Source organism: Homarus americanus, unplaced genomic scaffold, assembly GCF_018991925.1.
Source record: "Homarus americanus isolate GMGI-L3 unplaced genomic scaffold, GMGI_Hamer_2.0 scaffold37032, whole genome shotgun sequence".
Taxonomy (NCBI): domain Eukaryota; kingdom Metazoa; phylum Arthropoda; class Malacostraca; order Decapoda; family Nephropidae; genus Homarus; species Homarus americanus.
The window spans coordinates 7,574,393-7,597,450 of record NW_024731852.1 but is presented as its reverse complement, the minus strand read 5'-3'; the positions used below and the strand labels follow the sequence as shown (position 1 = coordinate 7,597,450).

Below are 23,058 nucleotides of genomic sequence, written 5' to 3'. Positions count from 1 at the left end.
GGGATTATACTGTACTCTTAATATCCGTTCCTTACAAAAACGAGTATAACAACAAACACAACATGGCTGCAGCATACTGTACTGTCACTGCTGTATAGTAAATGTTAACTGAGTGAAAGTTTTCTCATGATGGCACACAAGTTTAGGTCCCTCATATCAAATAAGGTTGGTAGGCAACGTGTGGGCGGCACACACCGTCTCCTCCATTTTTACCAAAATATTTTTTTTTTCAGAGAAAAAATTGTGTAGTAAATGTTCATTGTTATGTTGGAAACTACATGATGGGTAATATAGAGGAATTATTTGTCTGGTAATTTAAGAGGAAATGGTTACCTCCAGAAGAAGACTACGTCAATTTATAGTCTTGCACCGGTCTTTCTTTCGCTGCTATTAATATGTATTTCGTAATGTTTAGACTATTCTAATACATTTTTCTTCTATGATATTTCCACCGGAAATTAAGGATAACCGAGATATTATTTTTTCAATATTATTACATTTGCTCAGTCACAAGTTTTGCCACGTCTTGCTTACTTTTGGCAGAGTAGGTAGTATTGCACCGATCTTTATTATTATATTAAAAATAGGTTTCTCCTATGGTATTTGATGAGTTTTGAACTAATATGATTTTCATTTCCGCTGGAAATCACTAGTTTTTTTTAGATTACCCTTCCCCCCCTCCCACCCAACAATCATAAAGGAATTTTTTTTTTATAAATCACAAAAATAAAATACCAACCAGCCAGCAAAACCAAACCTAACCTAACCTAACCAGGGGGGGCAGAGCCCCTCAGGACCCCCTTTGTTCATGCCCCCACATCTTACCTTAATCTGAAAAAGAATCGGGTCATCTGGGTCGTCAATGCACATGCGCTGTAGACGCTGAAGAAGCGAAGACGGAAGTAAGGAGCGACGCGTGAGAGAGTGTCAGACTCCCCCAAAAGTAAACAAGACATGGCAAAACTTGTGACTGAACGAATATAATAATATTGAAAAAATTAATATCTCGGTTATCCTTAATTTCCCGTGGAAATATCATAGAAGAAAAATGTATTAGAATTGTCTAAGCATTACGAAATACATATTAATAACAGCGAAAGAAACATCGGTGCAAGACTTTAAATTCACCGGAGACTGATATATGGGTCATTCCTTCAGACTGGTACTCTCTTTTTGGACTTGAGACCATACCGTACCTAAACTAGTCTGGCTAACTCTCTGATCATCCAGATACAGTACAGTATAATCAAAGCCACAAATAAGAAGACCAGGTGTAAAAGGTTTTCCTGTATACTGTAATTGCCTTCCTTACTGAAAGTCACACTAATAAATTCACACCGTGTTGACTTCTCTCAGCTCAGTCAGTCCGCACTTGAATGACAGAAATATGGTCCACCCAGAGTACAACTAACAGCTTGCTTGTACTGTCAGTTGAATATACAGTACATTATTTCCAATTTTTATGAAATTCAACATACTACTGTATATATTGTATACATACAAGATATTGTCCTGTTACATAAATATAATACTGTATTATTAAAAAACTACATTATTCTGTTCATTACATTACAAACTTTTTACTAATTGAGTGATTGTTTCAACAGATCATACAAGTCTTAGATGGTTTTCCTATTGGAGACAGAGGAGTGAAACCATCTACACTTATTCCCTATATTCAGGTGTGTTATTGAAACTTGGTAGTGTTGTACACAGTTTAACTTAAGTTTAGTTATCTTGCATACGTACAGCATTATTCTTTTGAATATTTTATTTCTGTATTTGCAGACTAAAAATGAAATACTGTAGTTGTATTGAAGAATCACTTGTAGATCATCTTAACTTTCATTATTTTCTTATAAATTAATTTATAGGTTGATCCAAAAGCTGGTTCAAAACCAGAGTTTCAAGTATCATTAAAGGCCCTTCAGCAACAAGGTCTTATAAATAATGACCTACGTAACCAGTGAGTATTATCGAGTATCATTACTTTAATCTCTCATAAGGCTAAAGGAAATACATTACTTTTTGGTATTTGTGTATGATATGTATGTTTAAAGTTGAAAGTTAAACAGATCATTCTACTGTACATACAGTATGGATAAACCTCCATGATGGGCTTTATATGCTACTTCATTTGTACACACTAAAATTATAAACACACACTGCTTAATACTGTACTGTACTGTGTATGATGCTTCACATTGTTTTATTTCACTCCTTTTTATTTTTTGGGGAGGAAAAATTTGATCTTCACACCAGCCAGAATAGATAGAGTATTTGACTGCCAGTGTATATACTGTAATTGTACAGTATTTGTATCACATCTTCCTTACTTTCTGAAACAGGACAGGGTGTGTAATTCTACATCAAGTACAGTACTGTATATTGTTACAGGTCATCTCATTACTATTTCTAACAAACCCATATTATAGTGATAAGAATGTTTATAGATAAAGTAACTTAATTGAATTAATGGTATTTTGTGCTTCATGTGTCAGATATGAGAAATATGAATGTGTAATGAGAATGACAGTAACTTTAATAGATATGAGCAAGAGGCAGATAGATAGGAAACCAGTAAAATTATTAATATGATGAGGGAACACTATCAAACAAGAATTTATGTGAAGTAAAAGTTTGGATGAATGGTTTGGGTCCTGGCAATATATTGTACCAGTACCAGTAGGGGGTCCTCATTATACGCCGGGGAAGTGTTCCAGAGAAAAGCGACTAAGAGTGAAACATTTTATAACAAGAAATTTTTCCTCATAAGAATTAATGTAATTAGGGTACAGTATATGCATTCCAACATGTACTGTACATGGCCTTTGAAAGCTCAGCAAATCAGCTTGCAACAGGGTCATAATAACATACTGTACTGTATAGTATTTAATATGGAGATACATTCCTAACAACATTATTTGTTACCTTTCAGTGTTACATGATGGCACAATTTGGTTTCTTGTACACTTAGCTACTGATTAATGAATAAACCACGGAATAGACAGATGCATAATACATTCCAATATTATTTATTAAGTGCTTATAAATACACCACACTATTATTTACTAAATGTTGAAGACAGTTATTGTGGTAAGCACAACCATTTTGAACAGTGACAGTAGAGGTGCATTAGTGAAGGAGAGCACTGATAACAATGCGAGGGAGGGTGAGGACGGTCAGCTGTTTGCACTTTGTAAACAAGGAACTGGGAATTTAATACCCAACCTCCCACCTATCCCACACAAAACTCACTTTCCACTCATAATTTTTCTTATTTTACAATTTATTTTCTTTATTTCTAAGTCACATTAGAGCAATGAGAATATATTTTCACAATTTTCATGGTTTTTAATGTAGCAATGGCATGTGTGCAACCATTTCATAGCTAATAAGTGCCCGTGTGTTATGGTGATTTCTAGACTCAATATACTCCCACACAAAATACGTCCTAATTTTATTGTATTTTAAGTACATGTATTTACATTACTGTATGGTATACAGTACAGTACTTTCTTTATTTACAAGGCACACTAGCACATTGAAATGGCATTCCCATAAATTTTATGGTTACTGTACTTACAAGCTGTATAACAATGGTATTAGCATACAGTCGTGTGAGAGTGACTGATGTATTTTGACATGGTAGAGACATAACACTTGCAGGGCATTTTCAGGTACACTCAGACTTAGTATAAAACAGTGAATGATGCAGATGATGTATATGTGAAACAATATTTGTTAGCAATGTCCTGTATATATGAAAGGACATTTACTGATACCAGTACAATGTACTATAGTGAGAACCCCCATATATTCATTAGGAAAAACTTCATTAGCCCTTACTTCTTTCATGATTTATGCTTCCATGACAAAAGTATGGTAATCCAATTCTGAAGTACTGCATGACAGTTCCAGTAACATCTGTGTAGGTAGTACAGTAATGGGTTAACATTACTAACAGAGTAACTTGGTGTATTTGAAGTGATGGACACTAGACTTCATAAAAAAACATTTCCACTTGCCTGTCTAAAATATCCTTTCATTTGGTGTTGTGAGTACTGTTTGGAGCTAGACTTCTGTCTTATATAACTGAAAATTTTAAATACTTTATATACGTACAGTAGATTTTTCTGAATTTGATATACAGATAAAAATGGGTGCAGTATTGCTGTTGACCATGTTCCAGGCTACTGTCACAGGAAATTAGTGGGACCCTGTGTTAGATGTGATACATTATATGTTAGGATTTGGGAAGCATATACAGTATCTTGTTTAAGAATCTACCCTCAGTTAATTCTTCCTTGTGCCTTTTGTTGACAGAAAGGACTTCATCAGTTGTGGCTCAGCATTAATAGAGAAGTTTGACACAGATCCTACTATTCCAGGCATCTACCTTGTTCAAGACAAAACTGATGTAAGGTTAAATTTCAAAGGTAATGAGTCATAGTACAGAGAGTTTATATATACAGTATACAAGTCACAATAAACCTCAGCTCTGAGTACATCATCACTGCTGGCACTTAAGCTTATAACTACTGTACTGTATAGGGAAATTTGAGTCACTGTTTGTAGATGACATTTTAATTTCACCTCCTAGCAGGTCTTTAGCAGTGTATTTAGTTAAGTTGAGCCTCAGTTTTATTTTTACGTTATTTTTGGATGTTGCATTTATATTTTACTTTAAGTCAAGTAGTTAGGGACATATTTACTGTATGAACCTTTGTGACTGGACCCTGGGCAGATATGATATGAGTGGGTGTATTGTATCAGAAGATATCATTTGTCATTACAGTATCAAAATATTAAATTTGCAAGATGAAGACATTATTGCCTGGCTGACTTGGCACCGTAAGTCAAATTGCCAAACCCATGAGATATGTAGTACTGCATGGACTTTAATGGCATTTTAATACATACTGTATAATATTTTCCATGATTGTAGGCATTGAGTATTCTAACACGCTTGTTACACGCTTAAAGACCTTAGTTGCTGAAGCGTGGTAATAATATTACAACAACAATGGTAATTTTAGACAAAAACAAACAGATTTTTTTTTTACATATACTGTACTATTGTGTCTAGTACAGTATTACTGTATCGTATTTAACCATGAGAGAGTTAGAACGGTCAGTCAGGTGCATTCATACTTCTTCAGTTACAGTACATGAACTACACTCAATACAAACCTCTGAGAATTTGCACTTATGCCAGCCAGTAACCATGCATTCCCTGGCCCTGTCATGATCTGGACCTGGACTCATTCATGGCATGTGGTCAGAGCATGCAGTTCGGTACGGTACGATTGATGTATCGTAAGTTGTACCAAAGAAAAAATACCTGACCGTAATTTCGTACCGTACCTCAGATATACCTTCGTACCGTACTAGTATGATAAAATATCGTACCGTAATTTCGTACCTGATTTCATACCCCCAAACAAAATGTAGCCCAATTTAAAATGTAACAAAACGAGAATAATTATATTAATAACTTTTGTGTTTTATTCATAACAAAATAATATTTAATATTCTAACATATTAATGCTAAATTTTCACATTCTACTGAATTTTTTGTCCCTAGCCCACAAAAACTACATAATTATTATGTGTTGGAACGCAATGCAAGATCCGCCTTGACTCCCAGCCGGAAAAGGTTCGTTCGACACTAGCTTGTGTCACTGGCAGCCCGTGTGTGTGTCAAAGCCTGGCAGGGGCTTCCCCTGGGGTAATGTAGGGGTAATGTAATTTTATGGGTCTCACTGGCTCACTGAGTGTGGCCGGATCTGACCTGACCTGACATCACGGCTTCACCTGACCTGACCTGAAGGCTGGAGCACACCTGCATCCCCCCAAGCTATTGTCCTGGCCATATGGGTCAACATTTCAAGGGAGTGGTTTGGATCAAAATGGTACGATAAAAGTACGAAAAATTAATCGTACTTTCGTATTATACTGAACTTTGAAAAAAAAATATTGAACCGAAATATCGAACCGAACTTTTATCACCCTCATAACTGTACCGTACCGTACTGCATGCTCTGCATGTGGTTATCATGTGCAACTCTTTTTTTTTCAATCATAATTAATATTTGTCATGTTCAAATGCTATACAGTCCATACTTCACTTTAACAACTAATTAGTAACCTGAAAACAGTCATTAAAGTGAAAATTGTTAATGTGGTGAGTTTAGTTTACATGCTAAATGGGTCAATTGGTACCAGCCCGCAGACACTTTTCACCCCCTATAACCCCTATAAACCCCACAAAAAATTACAACCACTTATTCACATACATGTAGAGTTAATAACTAATACTGTAATGATTAACCTTTTGACACTCATTGAACTGCTTAATGAGATTGTTTGCTGTCATCCGAGGCAGGGGAGTGGTGTTAGTGCCCTCCTGCCCCCACACTCTCATACTGCGCTGCTTCCCCTGTGCCACCACCAACTGATCCTACAGTCTCAAAGCCAGTGGTCTAGAGGTAAATCATCTAACAGATCACACACAGGTAGAGAGATTAGGCAACACGTTCAAAGATAAGTGAGTAGGCTACACCGCACCACCTGTTCACACTCTCTGATGTCATTAAGATGGCCGTCCAGTGCGACTATCAACTTGTACTACTGATCATTATTGTGTTGACATGTATCGTTAATGTGTTGAGATGTCACATTTCATTACTGTCGTTATTGTGATGTATCAGTAATGTGAAACTCGTTAAAGTGAAGTTGAGTGTACAATGCTGAAAATTAAAATTAGTAATAGTAGAACACCTTTTTAATCAGCCAGCATTCATCATGTATTTGGAGATTTTGTAAAGAATATTATAATATTGAGGGGAAGAATGTTAGGAACAAGATATACAGTAAAGTATTGTGATAGGGCATACATAATCTTTAGAACAGTGTATGGAAAAAAATAAGAACAGTAACAAATTACATTTCAGTTACTTGTACAGTACACACCTATAATGTATAAGGAGGTAATTTATTTGTCATACAGTAATACCCCACTTAGCACTATGGATTTAGGATGCATTTCTGGAGAAAAGAGTACTGAATAAATCTGCTCTAAATGGGGACATTATACTATCATTATAAAGTACAGTACGTATTTATAGATGTGTTCCTAAAGTCGTTACATTTTCCTACGGGTGATGTTTGAATACTTCATTTGAGTACAGTAAGTCCTCGATATATGCAAGTGATGCTTTCCTGAAAACCCTCGCATAAACCGACATCATACATATTGAATACTTAATTAAATGGGAAAATAGGATGCATTCCATAACCCAAGAAGAAATGTTCTGTACCCATTTTCAACACAATTTCCAGACAAATAAACCATAAAACAAATCAATACAATAATATTTTTAAAATAATAGATAAAGCAAGTATATACGTACTAGTACAGTGTACTTAAAAATAAAAGCAGATTCATCAGCTTAGGTAGATGAGATGATGGAGGTGGTGGTAGAGGTTTTACATGGTGGGTGATAGTGTTGGAGTGACATCTGCAGAGTCATCAGGATTGACATCTATATCAGAGAGTGTGACATTTTGCCTAAGGCTGAATTTTGTTTGCACTAATTGAATTCTTGGTAGGAATAGGGTCTTCGCATATGAGCGAACTCGCATATGCTGAACTCGCATATATCGAGGGCTTTACTGGTAAACAATTTGTTATTCTGTATGTGTGTATAAATGCATGCACATGCATCCATTTATGTGTGTGGGGGGCATTGTTCTTTTGGGGGTTTTCTGCTACTGCTAATAGTTGTTATTTAGTAAATGTTTTTATCTCTTCAAATGTTTTTATATTTAACTAATCATTGAGGAGTTATGCTGGGCAGGAGAGAAATCACTTTCAAGTTCCTTTTTTTTTTGTATGTGTGATTGTGTAGACTAAAATAACTTTCACATTACATAGGTTGTCTGAAACCAAAAAGTCTTATATTTATCTATAAGCTGCTAATTTTTCTTGTCCCCAGTAAACAACAGTCAATTGGTGTCAGAGGTGGTGAAGATCACAACCCACAGACCCAACTCCTTTTGGCGTTGCAGTGCACTGGTGAACCTCTTACCGTTTCAGAAGGTTGTTGTAGAGTACAGGTGCGTTTGTGTGTTCTTTCATTGAATGACATGAGATTAAGACACACAAGTTTAGTCAATCTGGGTAAGATTCCATGTGAATATTGCACTTAGAAATGAAAGATTTGGGAATAGATTTGTAAGATCCGTACTGCTGATTCTCCCTTGATAGAGCTGGTCTTTGTCAGAAGGCTTTGATACCATCCACATAAACAATATTTTTTGATCCAAGTAGCCCTCTCATTCAGTCAAACCTGAGTTGATGACTCCATCTCATTTGTTATGATGACTGTCTCAAAGACAGGTACTTTATGTTGACAGTCAAAGCCTCATGTAGACACATGATTTGAACCACATAGGCCTTAAAAGGAAGTTCATACCCCTGCACTCTTAATTAATTAATTAATCAGAGTATCTGAGGGTTGCCAACCACAGTCCCCCACTCAAAACATTTTTGGGCTGTTTTTACCAATCCTCCAAAATTTTGTATCTCTCTGGGGACCCAATTTTTAATTTCATTCATCCATCCCAGTTTCTGCCTTCCCCTGGACATCCTACCCTCAACTTTGCCCAAAAATATTTCTGTTATTATTCCCTCAACCCTAAATATATGACCAAAGTAGCTCATTTGTCTTTTTCTGTACATTTCAAGTATTTCTCTTGAAGTTTTTGCTAACCTTAGTTCTTCTTCATTTGTTTTCCTGCCAGTGTAACATATTTTTAATATTTGTCTAAAACATCAAATTTCAAAGACCTCTAACCTCTTTCTGGTGTCAGCTGAAAATGTCCTAGCTTCTGGCCCATACAACAGTCCTTGCCATATAAAGCTTTTCAGCAACCATTTTCTTAAAGCGAAGTTAATGTCTCTTTTCATTATGTCGTTTAGATTATTGAAAGCTGTTTTTGCTTGACCTTGGTATGATTTTTTTTTGTACATTTATCATTACACCTAATGTTACTTTCCAAATACTGTACACAAAATTTTCCACTTGGCTTAAGTTCCCTGTTGCCTATCATAATTTTATCTTAGGATTTATTTCCAATTTGGAAACAACCATTACTGTGTTTTTGTCATTACAGCATCAACTCTTAACCCATATTTTTCACCTTTTTCCACTTATATTTTAACCAGCTTTTGTAATGCCTCTTTACTATCCATTATAAGAGCAGAACTGTATCATCTGCATAGCATATATCTGATACTATTACTTTACCATTAGCTTTTATTCCTTCATTGTTACTTATCATTTCTCTCATTAAGAATTCTAAATATATATTATATAATGCTGGAGATAGAACACAGCCTTGTCTTACACCCTGTGTAACTATGAACCAATTAGTAAGTTCATTATTTACTAACACTGCAGCTTCTTGTTCCCTGTAAAGGTTTTTTATAATTCTAATACAGTACTGTATTTCCTTCATTATTCCCTATTTTTTCCAAACCTCTATACATTTATTGTGTTTTACCATATACTGTATAAAGCTTTTTTTAAATTAACAAAGCAGATATAAAAATTTTGGGGACATGTAAAGCCTTTTCACTCAAAATTACCAAACCAAATATATCTTCTTTAGTTCTTTTTCCTTTTCTGAATCCTTTTTGATCTTCAGATAACTCACTGTCTATTTTAAATTTTATTCTATACTTAAAATTATGTTTAATAGAACTTTGCCAGCATGACTTATTAATTGTAATTAAGCTAATTGTTCTAAACTGAGTGTACTCTAAGACTACTGGCTTCTTTGGTAATAATACAAATATTAATTTTTTTTCAATCACTGGGAAGGTCTCCTTTGAAGTACAGAATACGGTATAGATATTTTCTGTGCTATTCTCCAGCACTGACTCAGAAACAGGGTTGGTAAATGTTATAGTTTCTTACCAGAGAGAAAGATTTTATGATTAGTGAACAGAACTGGCTGCTGTAACCCACTTAACTATTATTGATTGGACATCAGCATTCATTTCTGATTCCATTTATGTTTAGATAAACTTCCCTAGCATTTGTCATGTCTAAGAGGTTAACCATGTATGAACAGCACTTATGTCGGAGACAGGGATCTCTCATGATTTATTTATTTTAAATTTGATCTTAGATTTGTGTGTTTTAGGTTGGCCATGTATCATTTAATTTATCTGACACGTTATGGGAAGAGGTCCCATGGAAAAACTTGAGAGTTATGTTTGAGTCATTTTACAGGTTTATCATGTTTACCATTCTGATATCTTGAAATATAATGTTTGCCCAAAAGTTTATTTTCTCATATCCTGTGTTGTTAAATAAGTGCAATTTCTTCAGAAATTCAAGACTTATTTAAACAGTGGTTTCAGCAGATGCTAATATGGTCTCTTCTTTCAGCTCGCCCAACATAGCCAAGCCATTCCACATCGGTCATCTTCGGTCCACCATTATTGGAAACTTTATTGCTAACCTGCACGCAGCTCTCGGCCATAATGTGACTCGCATAAACTACCTCGGTGACTGGGGTACACAGTTTGGGATTCTGAAATATGGGTGAGATTGTTGGAACTTTGAATATTGTAATATTTTGATAAGTATATATAGAGTGGTTGTAGGTTACATGGCTCCAGCTCAAATATGCTCCAACCTAGCCTGACTCAACTCAATCTAACTTTACTATCAGGAATGTGGCCCATTAAGACAGGAGCCTTATTATATGGTTAGGTGAGGGAAGGTGGGCTTATTAGGACTATGGTCTAACAGGACAGGGGCCCATGTAACTTAACCAGAACAGTAGTACAGAAGTATGTGCTTGATGGTAAGAAATTGTCTTACACATATTGCCAGTAATCACTCGCAGTACTGATACACTAATTATTAATAACTCAAGACAAAACAGCAAGTGAAATTTTTAATTTTTTTTTAACCTTCATGACATTTTTCTTGCTATTGATGGAGGATGGCTGGAATCAGGAGCAAATGAAATAGGCTTAACGGTAGACAAGTCACCAGACATGTGCTATTGACAAACTTCCCTATGACTCCACGCATACTTTCACCTCTCACACAGAATAAACACATTGCTCTTCCTTTTTCTTATTTTATAGTCATATATTATATTTTCTTTATTTCTAAGTCACAATACATAGAGTAATATAACGATATTTCCACAACTTTCATAGTTTCATTACATGTAACAATTGCAACATGCAAAGCCACCTCACAGGACACAGCTAGATGGGAGAGTACAAGGACTTTTAGACAGAGAGTTTATCATGGTCACCCTACACTAACTTATGTGGGAAATAATGGCAAGAGTAAAAAAATCTATTCCTGTAAATGAGACTTTGTGAAGAGCAGTTTAATATTATTAAATAATCTCAGATACATTATTATGGCCTTTGTTTAGTTAGTTAGACATGTGTATGGGGTTCATTAGAATATCAACTTTTGAGATACAGTATGACACTATTGATGCAGTGTGCAGTATTATCATATACCGTACAGTACATATATATGTGTTCCTTGCATTTAAACAGTATCTGTGATATACTCATTTGTCAGAAAATTTGCCTCCCCCCACCACCACCACCAAAAATCCTTGGTTGTGTTACTGCTATACAGTGGTCCCTCGGTTAACGAGCGCCTTGGTTAACGAGATTTCGGTTAACGAGTTACCTTCCATAAGAATCTTAACTTCGGTTAACGAGCAATCCCTCGATTAACGAGTTTCTTACGAGCCAACCTGAACATGTTTTCGCTTGCATTTGGCGGTCCACCAGCTGTCGTATTAGTCCGCCAGTACAGTACGGTAATCGGTTCTAGGGCTTAAATTCCTTACCATTTTAGTTAATATCAAGAAGTTTATACTATTCAATAATTTTAAAAGTTTAATATTAATTTTTTTAGTAATTAAAACAATTATTGAACATGCCATCCAGCCTGCCAACACACCATACAGGCGTCAGTCTTTGTGTCTTTTCAGTGGAGGTAACATCTTGCTTGAGACTCTCTTCAACTAAATGCTTTTTTTCTGTGTTTGCAAGCAAATTATTGGTCATTTTGAAATCTATTTTACATATTGACAATATATAATGCAGTGCAGTGTTGATTTAAAGAACATAATCTTGAATTACACCAAGAGAACTAAAATTTTATGGGTGAAATGGCGCCATGGGGTGACTTCTCTTCCACCCCAATGCCTTCTCTTCTCCTCCACCCCCATTCTAATTCCCATCATCATCATCATCATCATCCAGGAGCCTTCTACATACACACCTCAAAGTAAGTGTACTTTTCTACCTTTTTTGTTGAATTTAGGCAATTTTCGGTGAGATGGAACCAATTACCCCAAAACCCATTGAAACAATGGTTTCGGTTGACGAGTTTTTCGGTTAACGAGCAACCTTCTAGAACGGATTGTGCTCGTTAACCGAGGGACCACTGTACATATTTAAAAAACTCTCTTAGTTCTCATAGTGAATACGGTAATTATTTAGATATTATTCCATCCTTTTTTCAGATATGATGCGAGAAACATTACAGAAAAGGATTTAGAGGAAGATGCCATAAAAAAGCTGTATGAAGTATACGTATGGGCTAACCAAAAAGCAGAATCAGACCCCAGTGTAAGCAGTAAAGCTCGAGACATATTTAATAAAATGGAACAAGGAGACAATAGGGAACTGGAAACTTGGGAATTTTTCAGAAATGTGTCTATAAAAGAGTTTAAACACGTATATGAACGTCTTAATGTAAAATTTGATGAATATCATGGTGAAAGTATGTATAGCGCTCAGAAATGTCAAGAGGTATTAAAACTATTGGAGCAGAAGAATCTTCTGCAGACTTTAGAGGATGGAAGAAAAGTGTATGAGGTAAATCCCAAACAAAAAGTGACTGTTGTCAAGAGTGATGGATCCAGTATATACCTCTCGAGAGATATTGCTGCAGCCATACACAGACAAGAAGAGTATAAATTTACCAAAATGTACTATGTTGTTGATAATTCACAATCAGATCATTTTGTTGCCTTATTTAGCATTATAAGGAATCTGGGCTTTGAATGGGCTGAGAGTATGACCCACATTAAATTTGGACGGATTCAGGGTATGAGCACTCGCAAGGGAACGGCAATCTTCTTACAAGACCTTCTGGATGAAGCACAAGAGATCATGATGCAGAAGCAGCAGGAGACAGAAAGTGAGGAGATCAACAGTAATGTGTATTAATTGATAGAAGGGAGAGAGTGCATGTTATCATGGTAAAAGATAAGATAAGAAGTAGATACTAATGTAAAGTGGAAGGACATGCTGAGGATGTTTGAGGGTAAGAAAGATGTTAATGTACGGGAGTATTTAGAGCTGTACAGGGATAAGAACTGTCCTCTTGTTATATTGTTCTATTTAATTGTTCTTGTTCTATGTACATCATCCTCCATGTATTTCATCCAGTGTTTGTTTATAAATGGCAGCTGAGACTGACATTAAACTGTTTCTGAAAGATGACAAAATACATGTCAGTCTAACATTATTAAAAAGTAACTTTGAATTACTAGATGAGTTGGTTAGGTTTGGTTTCTTTGGTTTGTATCATCTTTCATAAGCAGCTTGATGCTGTAGTCTCACAAATTGTCAAACACTGGAAATTTTTTTATAATGATTTAACTTGGTTCCAGGTGATTGGAAGAAGAATGTAACTGACCACTTACAAGGGTAAAGGTGGTGCACTTGAACATGGGAACTACAGGGGCCTGAAGTTGTTAGATCAGGTTATTTAAGTTGTGGAGAGAATGGTTGAGAATTTTATAAAATTTACAGTAGACATTAACGAAATGCTGTTTGGTTTCATGCCAGGTATAGGGACTACAGAAGCAATATTTATGGCCAGGGAACTACAAAACAAACATATATGGAAGGAGAGATGCTGTATTTCATATTTGTAACTTAAGAGAAAGCATTTGACAGGCTACTTTGTCAGGTAGTAAAGCGTGCAATGAGATAGCTAGGGGTCAAGGGATGCCTTTTTTCGAGTGATTATGACATTATTTGAAAGCACAAAAACCTCTGTGAAAATATAAGGTGAGGAATTTAAGGTGAAAGTAAGAATTCATCATGGGTCTGCTTTGAGCCCCCTATGTTTATCATGGTGTTGGGGGCAGTATCATGGAACTTTAGGATTGGTCTGTCCTGGGAGTGTTGTATGCTAATGACCTAGTGCTGATAGCAGATAGTACTGAGAGGCAGCAAAGAAATAAAAAAATGAAAGGCAGGAATAGTCTTAATTGTTTGAGAGTAAATGTGACAAAAACAAAAGTACAGTATACAGTATTGATTAGTGGCATGTGTGAGGGACCCATAGTGGAAAATGGAAAATGGCCATGTGCTGTCTGTAAGGATGATGTTGGCAGTCACTCAATAATGTACAGTGAATGTGGAAGGTGGGTACACCAGAGTTGTAGTTGAGTAGATGGTAGACTGTAGGATGTTGCTGACTTCTGTATATTCAGGTAACCATGTGTTCTTACCAAAGCTGGAGAAACTCAACATTTGTGATACAGTATATCCCTAGACTCCATCAGTGAGGTATGTGACCTGGGTAACATGATTAGTGCCAGGAGTGGTTTGAGGAAGTTTGTATGCAACTGGCATGAACAGTGTGAATATATGGCAGTAAAATATGGGCAGCTAAAGAAGATGACATTAATAGGCTTGAGTAAGCTGAAATGAGATGTGCTATGTGACACAGAAACATATTAGATTTTGTTCAGAGTTAAGAGAGTGACTTGGTACTGAGAGTATTGGCAAGGTTCTACATAGAAGCAGGCCGAGATAGTTTGGCCCTGTGGAGAGAATGGATGACACTAATGTGGTTCAGTGGTTTTTGAGCCTAATTATGAATGGGAGCAGAGGTAGGGGTAGGCCAAGAATGACATGGAGAGAGGTTGTAAGAAATGACATTAGAGTTAAGAACCTGACGAGAGAGACTGCAATAGTATGAAGAGCTTGTACTTGGGTAAGACTTCACTTAGGGGAGTTGTGGCAGAGTCCAATCCTGGGGCAGTCCACCCAGCTACAAATAGCTATCCACCTCTACTGTTGGAGAATGAAGGTGGCTGACTTATTGCTGGCTACACTGCCTCCTTGTGTCCCTCTTGGGATACTTTCAGTTTAGACTTCACTTTGCTAAATTTGGATACCATAATTGTTTTCCCTTGCTTCTTGGCAGCAGGCACTTTATTCTCACTTGGTCTACACTTTTGAGACATGAAGGTGGAGTAGAAACACATAAATAGTGTTTAAGGGTCCACATGTTTATGCAAAACAGCACTAACATGAGCACCCAGCAGACACAAGACAAAGAATGAGAAGGGAGAGAGCATACAGTGTGTGTGTGTGAGAGACTAAGTACAGGTTCTCAGCACCAGCTAACGATCTCTGAACAATGTTATAGTGGGACATTCACAAATTTGCATGAAATAAAGTAAGCTTTATGTATCCTGATAGATTAGTTGTGTAAAAACAAAGCAATTTTGTTTAGATCGACATTAAATGGGGATTTACAGTAGAGTATGCTATATTAGCTACCATATGTATAAATAAATTACTTCTCACTTGTCGACTGTACTGTATTAAATTTTCAGCCACTAGAGATGATGTGCGACTCAGTGGTGCAGAAACAGCTGGAAGAGTAGCAACATCATGTGTATTAATTGGGGATATGAAGCAACGGCGTCAAAGAGATTACGTCTTCTCTTGGGACAAAGCACTACAGGTATATATGTTCTATGCTGTATACAGGGTATGACTTTTTCTAAATAGAATAGTATGTAGTGCTTTAAGACCAGTTACATTGTCTAAAGTTAAAAGTACAAATGTAATTGGTGTAAAATACAGATAGTTTATAAATTTCTTTAAGAAAGCTATGACACACATATTTCTTAAATAGGCAGAAATTTGAAAGCATTCATGCTTTAGGTGTAACTCTACAATTAGAAGACTTTGGCTTATGGTATTTTTTAAAGATAAAATTCAAACATATGATGACAATAATGTAAAAAAATGTAAAAACGAAAGGAAAATCAGGTTCCAAGACTTCATATGTTGAGTAAGATGATACATGGGAAATTACATGGTTTAGTCTGATCACTTAATTACATTTGTTTATTAATACTGTATAGTTCTCTGATCGAATGAAATAACAGATAGTTTCAATAGGTTGTTTGGCTTGCAGAGTCGTGGTGATACAGGAGTCAAGCTGCAGTATGTTCACTGTCGCCTTTTAAGCCTGGAAGGAAATTGTGGTGTAGATTATAACCCAGAAGCAAACACCAGCTGCCTCACAGAACCACAAGCTCTCACTCTTATAATGGAAATTGCAAGGTGAGTACTGTATATAGGTTTCTAACTACACATAACCATATCATAGTTTTCTGTTTTTATGTACAGTAATAAGATTACAGTATATTAACTTTTACTTTTATTTCAGATTTGATGAAGTTTTGGTTCAGACCTACAGAGAACTAGAGCCATGTATACTTGTCAGCTACTTGTTTAAACTCTGGTAAGATGATATTGACACAGTTTGAGATAATTCTACAAATTTGCAAGTTTGAAACTAGAATACTGTACAGTATTGGAAATGAATGTAGTTTTACTCTACCCACAATGGTTATAATATTGTATCACTCAGGCCGGCCCTTCCTACATGCTCTATACGTTCAGAGCGTAGAACCCCAACCACTAAGGGGGCCCCCTAGTCCTGACCGTCATATGGCAGCGCCGTGGGATATAATGTTGTACAGTAATGTTTAGCAACTCTTTCGGGCTGTGCTCATGTAAATAAAATGTAAGGTGTTTAATAACTGAAAATTAATCAATAATAATTTACGATAATTTTGGTAAAGAAACGATGAATTTGGGGTACCAGTATGATAATTCTCATCTGGAAATCAGGGCCTGGCAACACTGCCCTCAGTGAGAACTGCAAAGTTGATATGGCATCAAATCAATAATATTCTTCAGGTGTATGCCCCCGGATTGCCCTAGAACTCGCGATATAGGAGAAGTTTGAAGGTGGAGGGGGGGGGTACAAAAGAGTTAGCTTAGGGCCCCCATAGGCTACAGCTGGCCCTGGTATCACTGAATCTTAGAAATAAAGTAATAGTTCATGGATTATAATATTCCCTTACTTACATGCTGAGTGATTGCTTCACATTGTTCACTTGTTTATTGTGTCAACAATAAGATGCTTTAGTTTTATAAACTAACTGTATATAGACTTAAAGGTAGGCATTATTTATTGCTTGAGTTCCATTCCTGAAAACCCTTATGCGTAATATGTGTGAAATTGCATATGGGAAGTTAATTTTTCCGTAAGAAATAATGTATACCTACTGTATTAGTCATTAAATTGCAACATGCATCATAATTATGAGGAATTACTGTACTGTATATCATATAGAAATGATCATTGTCAAAATTTAAGATGCCTGAGTGAGAATGTAATGTTTTTCTATAGTATTTATAGATTTTTAAATCACATCATTATCTCACGCATTTTATCATTCACAAAAAGGATTTTTCAATACAGGAGCATCTTTTTTAATTGTGTAAAATTAACTTGATGTTCCTGGTGTTGAGATGCATACTCAACTTTAGACTCTAGGGCTTTTAAAATTTTGAATGTGACATTTTCAGTGAAGCCTTAGACATAATTCATAATGCTATAATCTTATCATTTATAGGAAGGCATGAAACGGACTTTAATAAATTTGAAAATGCATGTTTTTTCAGTGTTAACTTTTTACAAATACCCTGTACTGTATGAAAACAACAGAGATGTGGTTAATCAGTTATTCAGTTTCTTAAGCCATTTAACATCCTGATAAGAAGATGAAATACAACCTGAGGCTATACAAGTTCCTCCATATTGCACACAATTAACAAACTAAAGCTTCTTGTAAAAGGACATATAATACCATCACTTGTAGACATCCCTTTATTATGATACCAGTAAGCGTAATAGATCCTTTCCTTATAACTAAGTGTTAAGATCATTTGTTAGATACACATTTCTTGTGCTGTAAAGTAAGACGGATTCATATCCATTTGTAACCGAAATGTTTACAAAACTTTTGAGCCCATACTAAATCAATATTTGTGTTTTTACAGTGGAACCATCAACAATGCCATCAAGCTCTTACAAGTTAAATCAGCTCCCCTGGAGGTCGCAGAAGCCAGACTAGCACTCTTCATGGCAGCAAGACACACACTTGCTGCTGGCATGAATATTTTAGGAGTTAAACCTCTAAGCAAAATGTAAAAGTGACTGACATTAATGTTTTAGTGTAAAAGATGTAAATATGGTGGAATGGAATTCATGAATTCGGTGTAAATATATACTGTACCATGAAAAATATTAAAAAAATTGAAAGATCAATTTGGTATAATATCTATTAAAGGTTATAGGTGCCAATGCTTTATGCCTCACAGTGATTAACTTTCTTTTTCAAATAAATTTAACTTTTTAAACTTGTGAATACCGGTAGATAAACATTGAAGTTAATTTGGAAGTTCTAGTGTTTATAATGAACTGGCAGATGCCCTCCCTACTATAGGTCACTATTTAAGCTCAACAAAGCCACAAGTTCAGAAAATTTTGGGCAAAGTTTTTTTGGAACAATCTGATGCGACGGCACCGAGTGTGAGCTCATTTATGACTACTTGACCAACACTGGCACAGGTTCAGTAACTTCAAAATTCTTTATCACTGGTTGCAGCAACATGGTCTTCCTCTCCTACACATTCTTCAAGACAACGGTAACTAACAACCAACTGGATCTAACATCTGTAAAGAAAAGAAAATTCGTATGAATAGCAAATACAATGATATCTCTGTTAGCCGGAACAATTGGTGTAGAGCGCTTCCGGGAATGAGAAATTTCTGGGTAACGAGATGACTCTCTCAAAGCCGAGAAATAATCCCTCATCCCTGGAACTTCCCAGGTAACGGAAAAATGTTCTCGGAAATTCCAGAAATTGCCCATTACATCATCTCTCGAACCCGGAAAAATATCTGTCATCCCAGGAATTTTCCTGAATTTTCCGGGTAACGGAAAATTTTTCATGGAAGTTCCAGAAAGTGCCCATTACATCATCTTTCAAACCTGGAAAAATATCCCTCGTCCCCAGAATTTTCTGGGTACTATCGGGAAAAATTTGTCTGAATTTTCCAGAAAATGTGCCCTTCGGAAAATCATTTCCAAAGTTGGAATTTTCCGGAAAATTCAGGTTTTGGGAACTACTTTCTGAGAAAATATCAGTTCCGGCTATCAGAGAGCTCTGGGTTTGAGGGATTCCGGCTAACGGAGATATTACTGTAGTACTTATAATAAATAGTTCAGTTAAGTAAATCTTGTAAAATTTAAGACCAAAACTTAATAAAATATGTTGAACTTTAGTATTCACAGTCTGAACAAGTGTAAAATAAACTATTGTAACCTCAATTTTTATTTTGGGAAGTAAAGCAACAAGTCAAGTTATTATTTTGTTAAATGTTTTATGTAAACTGTACAATAACAACCTAAACCAATTCATAATACAGTACATGTATACAGCAGTTTATTAATTTAAATGTTATTTCTTAATCTTATAAGCATAAAGCAGATCAAGATCACTCAATACTGTACACTTAAACTCACGAGCTGACTTTCACTGCCTTCATCATCAGGGTAGTGGTAGTTGTGGTGGTGATAATTATGCAAAAGACAAACTTATTGTCAGCATACAGATAATTTTGATTCATGCCTATACTGTACTGTGAGGACAATAACACTATGCTTACCAAGACTAAAGTGATAATTTGCCACCATATGCTGCCTTAGTAAAAACAGAGGTCCAGTATTTTAGTTTCAGTCATCCGGGGAATCTTAGGAATATAACTACAGTATTGTACAGTATTCCGTAGTTATACAAATTTAAGACACTTTTCTTCTATGACATTTCCTTTGCAAGTGACATATATGCCAGTCATTTGTGAGAGAAACGTCATTGAAGAAAAGTGTCTTAGAATGGATGAATTGACGGTTCTGGGTAAACACAAGAAATATTGTACACTGCCACGTTCGTAGAGTGATACGGTATACTGTATATGATTTGTCCTGCTATAATAGTTGAGATAAGTTTATTTCTCTAGAAACAGGGCCGCCATTTGCAATGATGTCACCACCTTCCCTGGAAATGACACAGAGATGGAGATACTAGTCAATTTAGATGTAATGACATTGTCTGGACTTTGTTTTGAGAATGCCTGGTGCTAGGTAAACATGACAACATAGTGCTGTTATTGTTTTGATGATTTACTAATGAACCACTGGGATATATCATCATTTATATAAATTAATGGGTGAAATTTTACTTTAACTACCATAAGTATTTGGATGCTTAGATTCGAGAAAGGCAATATTGGGTAAATTTTAAGTCTTGGTCTTCCTTGTACCTAGACATGCAGACTATGTTTTTTTTCTGATGGTGTGTTATGAACGATTTAGACCTTCATTTCTATCGGAAATTGCTAGTTTTGAGTTACTACCCCTTAACGAGATGTATGTTAAGCTAACCTTATAACTCATCATAACCTAACCTAACATATGACCTGTATTTTCCTTAGCGATCGAAAAAAAATTTGCAACAGAAATCACGTAGAGATAATATGCCTTATTGTTTAAAGTACTTAATCCCATAGTTAGAATCTTAAGGTTTCCCAGATGACCAAAACCAAAATAATACCAATATTGTTCGGAATGTTTATACTATGAAATTTGTAGTAGGGGCAGCTAATATGCATGGAATTAGTTAATGTGTTTAGTAATATTTATATACCCCCCTGTATTCAATATAACATTACTGTGTTGCACAGGAAAGCACAAATAATTATCTAATAATATTTATTTACAGAGCTGATCACCCGAGAAGGTTGGACAACTACTTCCATGGTTCATCAAGGCAGGTGAAATAAATTTACCAAAAGTCGGTCATTATGATAGTATCAATAAAACGTTTAATTCAGAAAACCTTACCCTAAAAAATATACACAAATTACTTCCCAGACTACAATAATGCAGTAGTTACCTGGGTTGTTACCGCTCATTAGTAATAGATAGATAGATGATTAATACTGGTATATAGATAGATAGGTAGACAGATACATATATATAGATAGTTGGGTATACTGATACATATACACGGGGGGTCCCCTGGTTACGAATGGATTCCTTTCCTGAGGACGTTCTTAAGTCAGATTCTTACGTAAGTCGGAACACATGCTATGTGCATACCTTAATTACAGAACAATGTTTAAAATCCCACTATATCATAGCCAAAGTCCTTATATACATCTTAAATCACTTAATTTAAGACAAACGAAGAAATAGAATGACAAAATACAGTAAATGAATGTAAAAAATAAGTCATTGGGTAAATAAAATACTACTGTAAATTTCAGATTTAACCCTGTTCGTATCTGTGGGTGAGTGGGGCTTCGTGATGTAGAGCTGCACTCAGGATGGGTTGGAGAAAGGAAACTCACAATGCATTTTCTGTATACAGTATATATTGTATGTACAGTGCGGTGCTAGGGAGTTGCTGTGTGGTGAGGATCTTGCTGAGAGGAGGTGTTGCGTGTTGCGGGGCTGTAGGTAGAAGAAGGGAGTTCACGTTCAGTTCAAGTTTAGAAGCTCCAAAAAGTTGTTGGTAGCGAAAGGCAGAGCGGGGAAGATGACAGAGGAAGGAGCAGGAGGTTAGGAAGGGAATTGTAGTGGGAGAGATAGTGCCGTGGCTTTACACGACTGCGTTTATTTGGTTAGCGCATAGCGCACGTATTGGGTTTTTTGTCTGTGTTGGGTGTGTGATCCTCACCCGGCGAGGTTGAGAGCTTATATAGCGGAGGTAGGCGTGGCTTGATAGCCGACCCTGCTTTGTCAGACCACGAGGCTTTGGCTGGGAAACTCGACAATGGATCGGCTGGTCAGCGACAAATGGCAGTTGTAGTTGTAGGGGAAATATCCACTACAGGTTATTGCTTATAATGCTGAGTGGGAGGGCCGGGATTAGGATTGGAAGTTCTTTGGTGGCAGTTTGGGGGAGGGGCGATTGGTTTCGGATCAAGGAAAAGAGGGAGGAAACTTGAAGGAAAGTAAGAGATTGACAGTATCCGGGCTCAACCAGATATGCTGAGGTCATGATAATTATATTTGAACTTACATCTTGCGTGATTAGGTTCTAACTCTCAAGCCTTTTTCATTTAGTTAAAAATATGTATATTTTTGTAGTAGCCATTGTTCCAAGGAAGGGGTTGTAGTGGATTTCTCCCCTACAAACGCTGTTTGTCGCTGAGTGGCTGATCCCGCGAATTCCCCAGTGTATGCCTCGTGGTCTAGGTCAACCAGCGCCGCCTTACATGACGGAGGTCAACTACTAAGCCACGCCTACCTCCGCTATTTAAGACCTGACCTCGTGGTGACCACTCTCTTTTCTACCTACACCAACCAGCAAGCTACACCACCTCCTCTGCCACTGCCTTGCTGCTCTCGCTCCCGCCAGCGAGCATGGCGACCCACAAGCTGTCCTCCTCTGAGCGTCCTCACCAACCAGCTCTCTCTACATCACGCTTGTAACCACGCTGCCACTTCCCAGCACCAAGCTGCATTGTACATCCAATACAACATGTATACAGAGAGCACATTGTGAGTTTCCTTTCTCCATCCCATCCTGAGTGAACCAAAGAACCCGTACCCCACAGGGTGACGACCTCTAGCCAGCTTCTTGTGGAGCTGGTTGAACAACGTATCTTTTGTTTTAATAAGAGTGGAAGGAAGGGGCAAGAAGACAAGTGTAGGAGAGGCCGGGAATAGTGTCCTTTGGTCACTCATCTTTTTAATGAAACATTTTTCTGTTTTAGAGAATTGAAGCTTTTTGTTTGTAGTAGGGAGGT

General features: G+C 36.5%; 1 protein-coding gene across 4 annotated transcripts; it reads left to right on the top strand.

Annotated features, from left to right (window-relative positions):
* Window positions 1–50: 50 nt before the first annotated feature.
* Window positions 51–21,432, top strand: LOC121868004 (probable arginine--tRNA ligase, mitochondrial). 4 transcript variants are annotated; one of them, XM_042368210.1, is made up of 12 exons: window positions 51–165; window positions 1,608–1,682; window positions 1,875–1,966; window positions 4,328–4,440; window positions 8,002–8,122; window positions 10,465–10,620; window positions 12,590–13,269; window positions 15,710–15,840; window positions 16,300–16,448; window positions 16,555–16,629; window positions 18,240–18,386; window positions 21,024–21,429. In XM_042368210.1, the coding sequence occupies exons 1-12, from the start codon at window positions 127–129 to the stop codon at window positions 21,082–21,084; spliced, it is 1,839 nt and encodes a 612-aa protein (XP_042224144.1). In that variant the 5' UTR covers window positions 51–126; the 3' UTR covers window positions 21,085–21,429. The 4 variants fall into 4 exon arrangements, with proteins under 4 accessions (XP_042224144.1, XP_042224147.1, XP_042224148.1 ...); XM_042368213.1 differs by lacking the exon at window positions 21,024–21,429 and having other exon boundaries at window positions 18,240–18,507; XM_042368214.1 differs by lacking the exons at window positions 51–165; window positions 4,328–4,440 and having other exon boundaries at window positions 21,024–21,430.
* Window positions 21,433–23,058: the final 1,626 nt, after the last annotated feature.

Bases quoted from the DNA above. Each gene is read 5' to 3' on its own strand.
- LOC121868004 (XM_042368210.1), top strand. From the start codon at position 127: ATGATGGCACACAAGTTTAGGTCCCTCATATCAAATAAG. The intron at 1,967-4,327 runs GTGAGTATTATC...TTTTGTTGACAG, and splicing joins AATAATGACCTACGTAACCA to AAAGGACTTCATCAGTTGTG. The intron at 4,441-8,001 runs GTAATGAGTCAT...TCTTGTCCCCAG, and splicing joins TGTAAGGTTAAATTTCAAAG to TAAACAACAGTCAATTGGTG.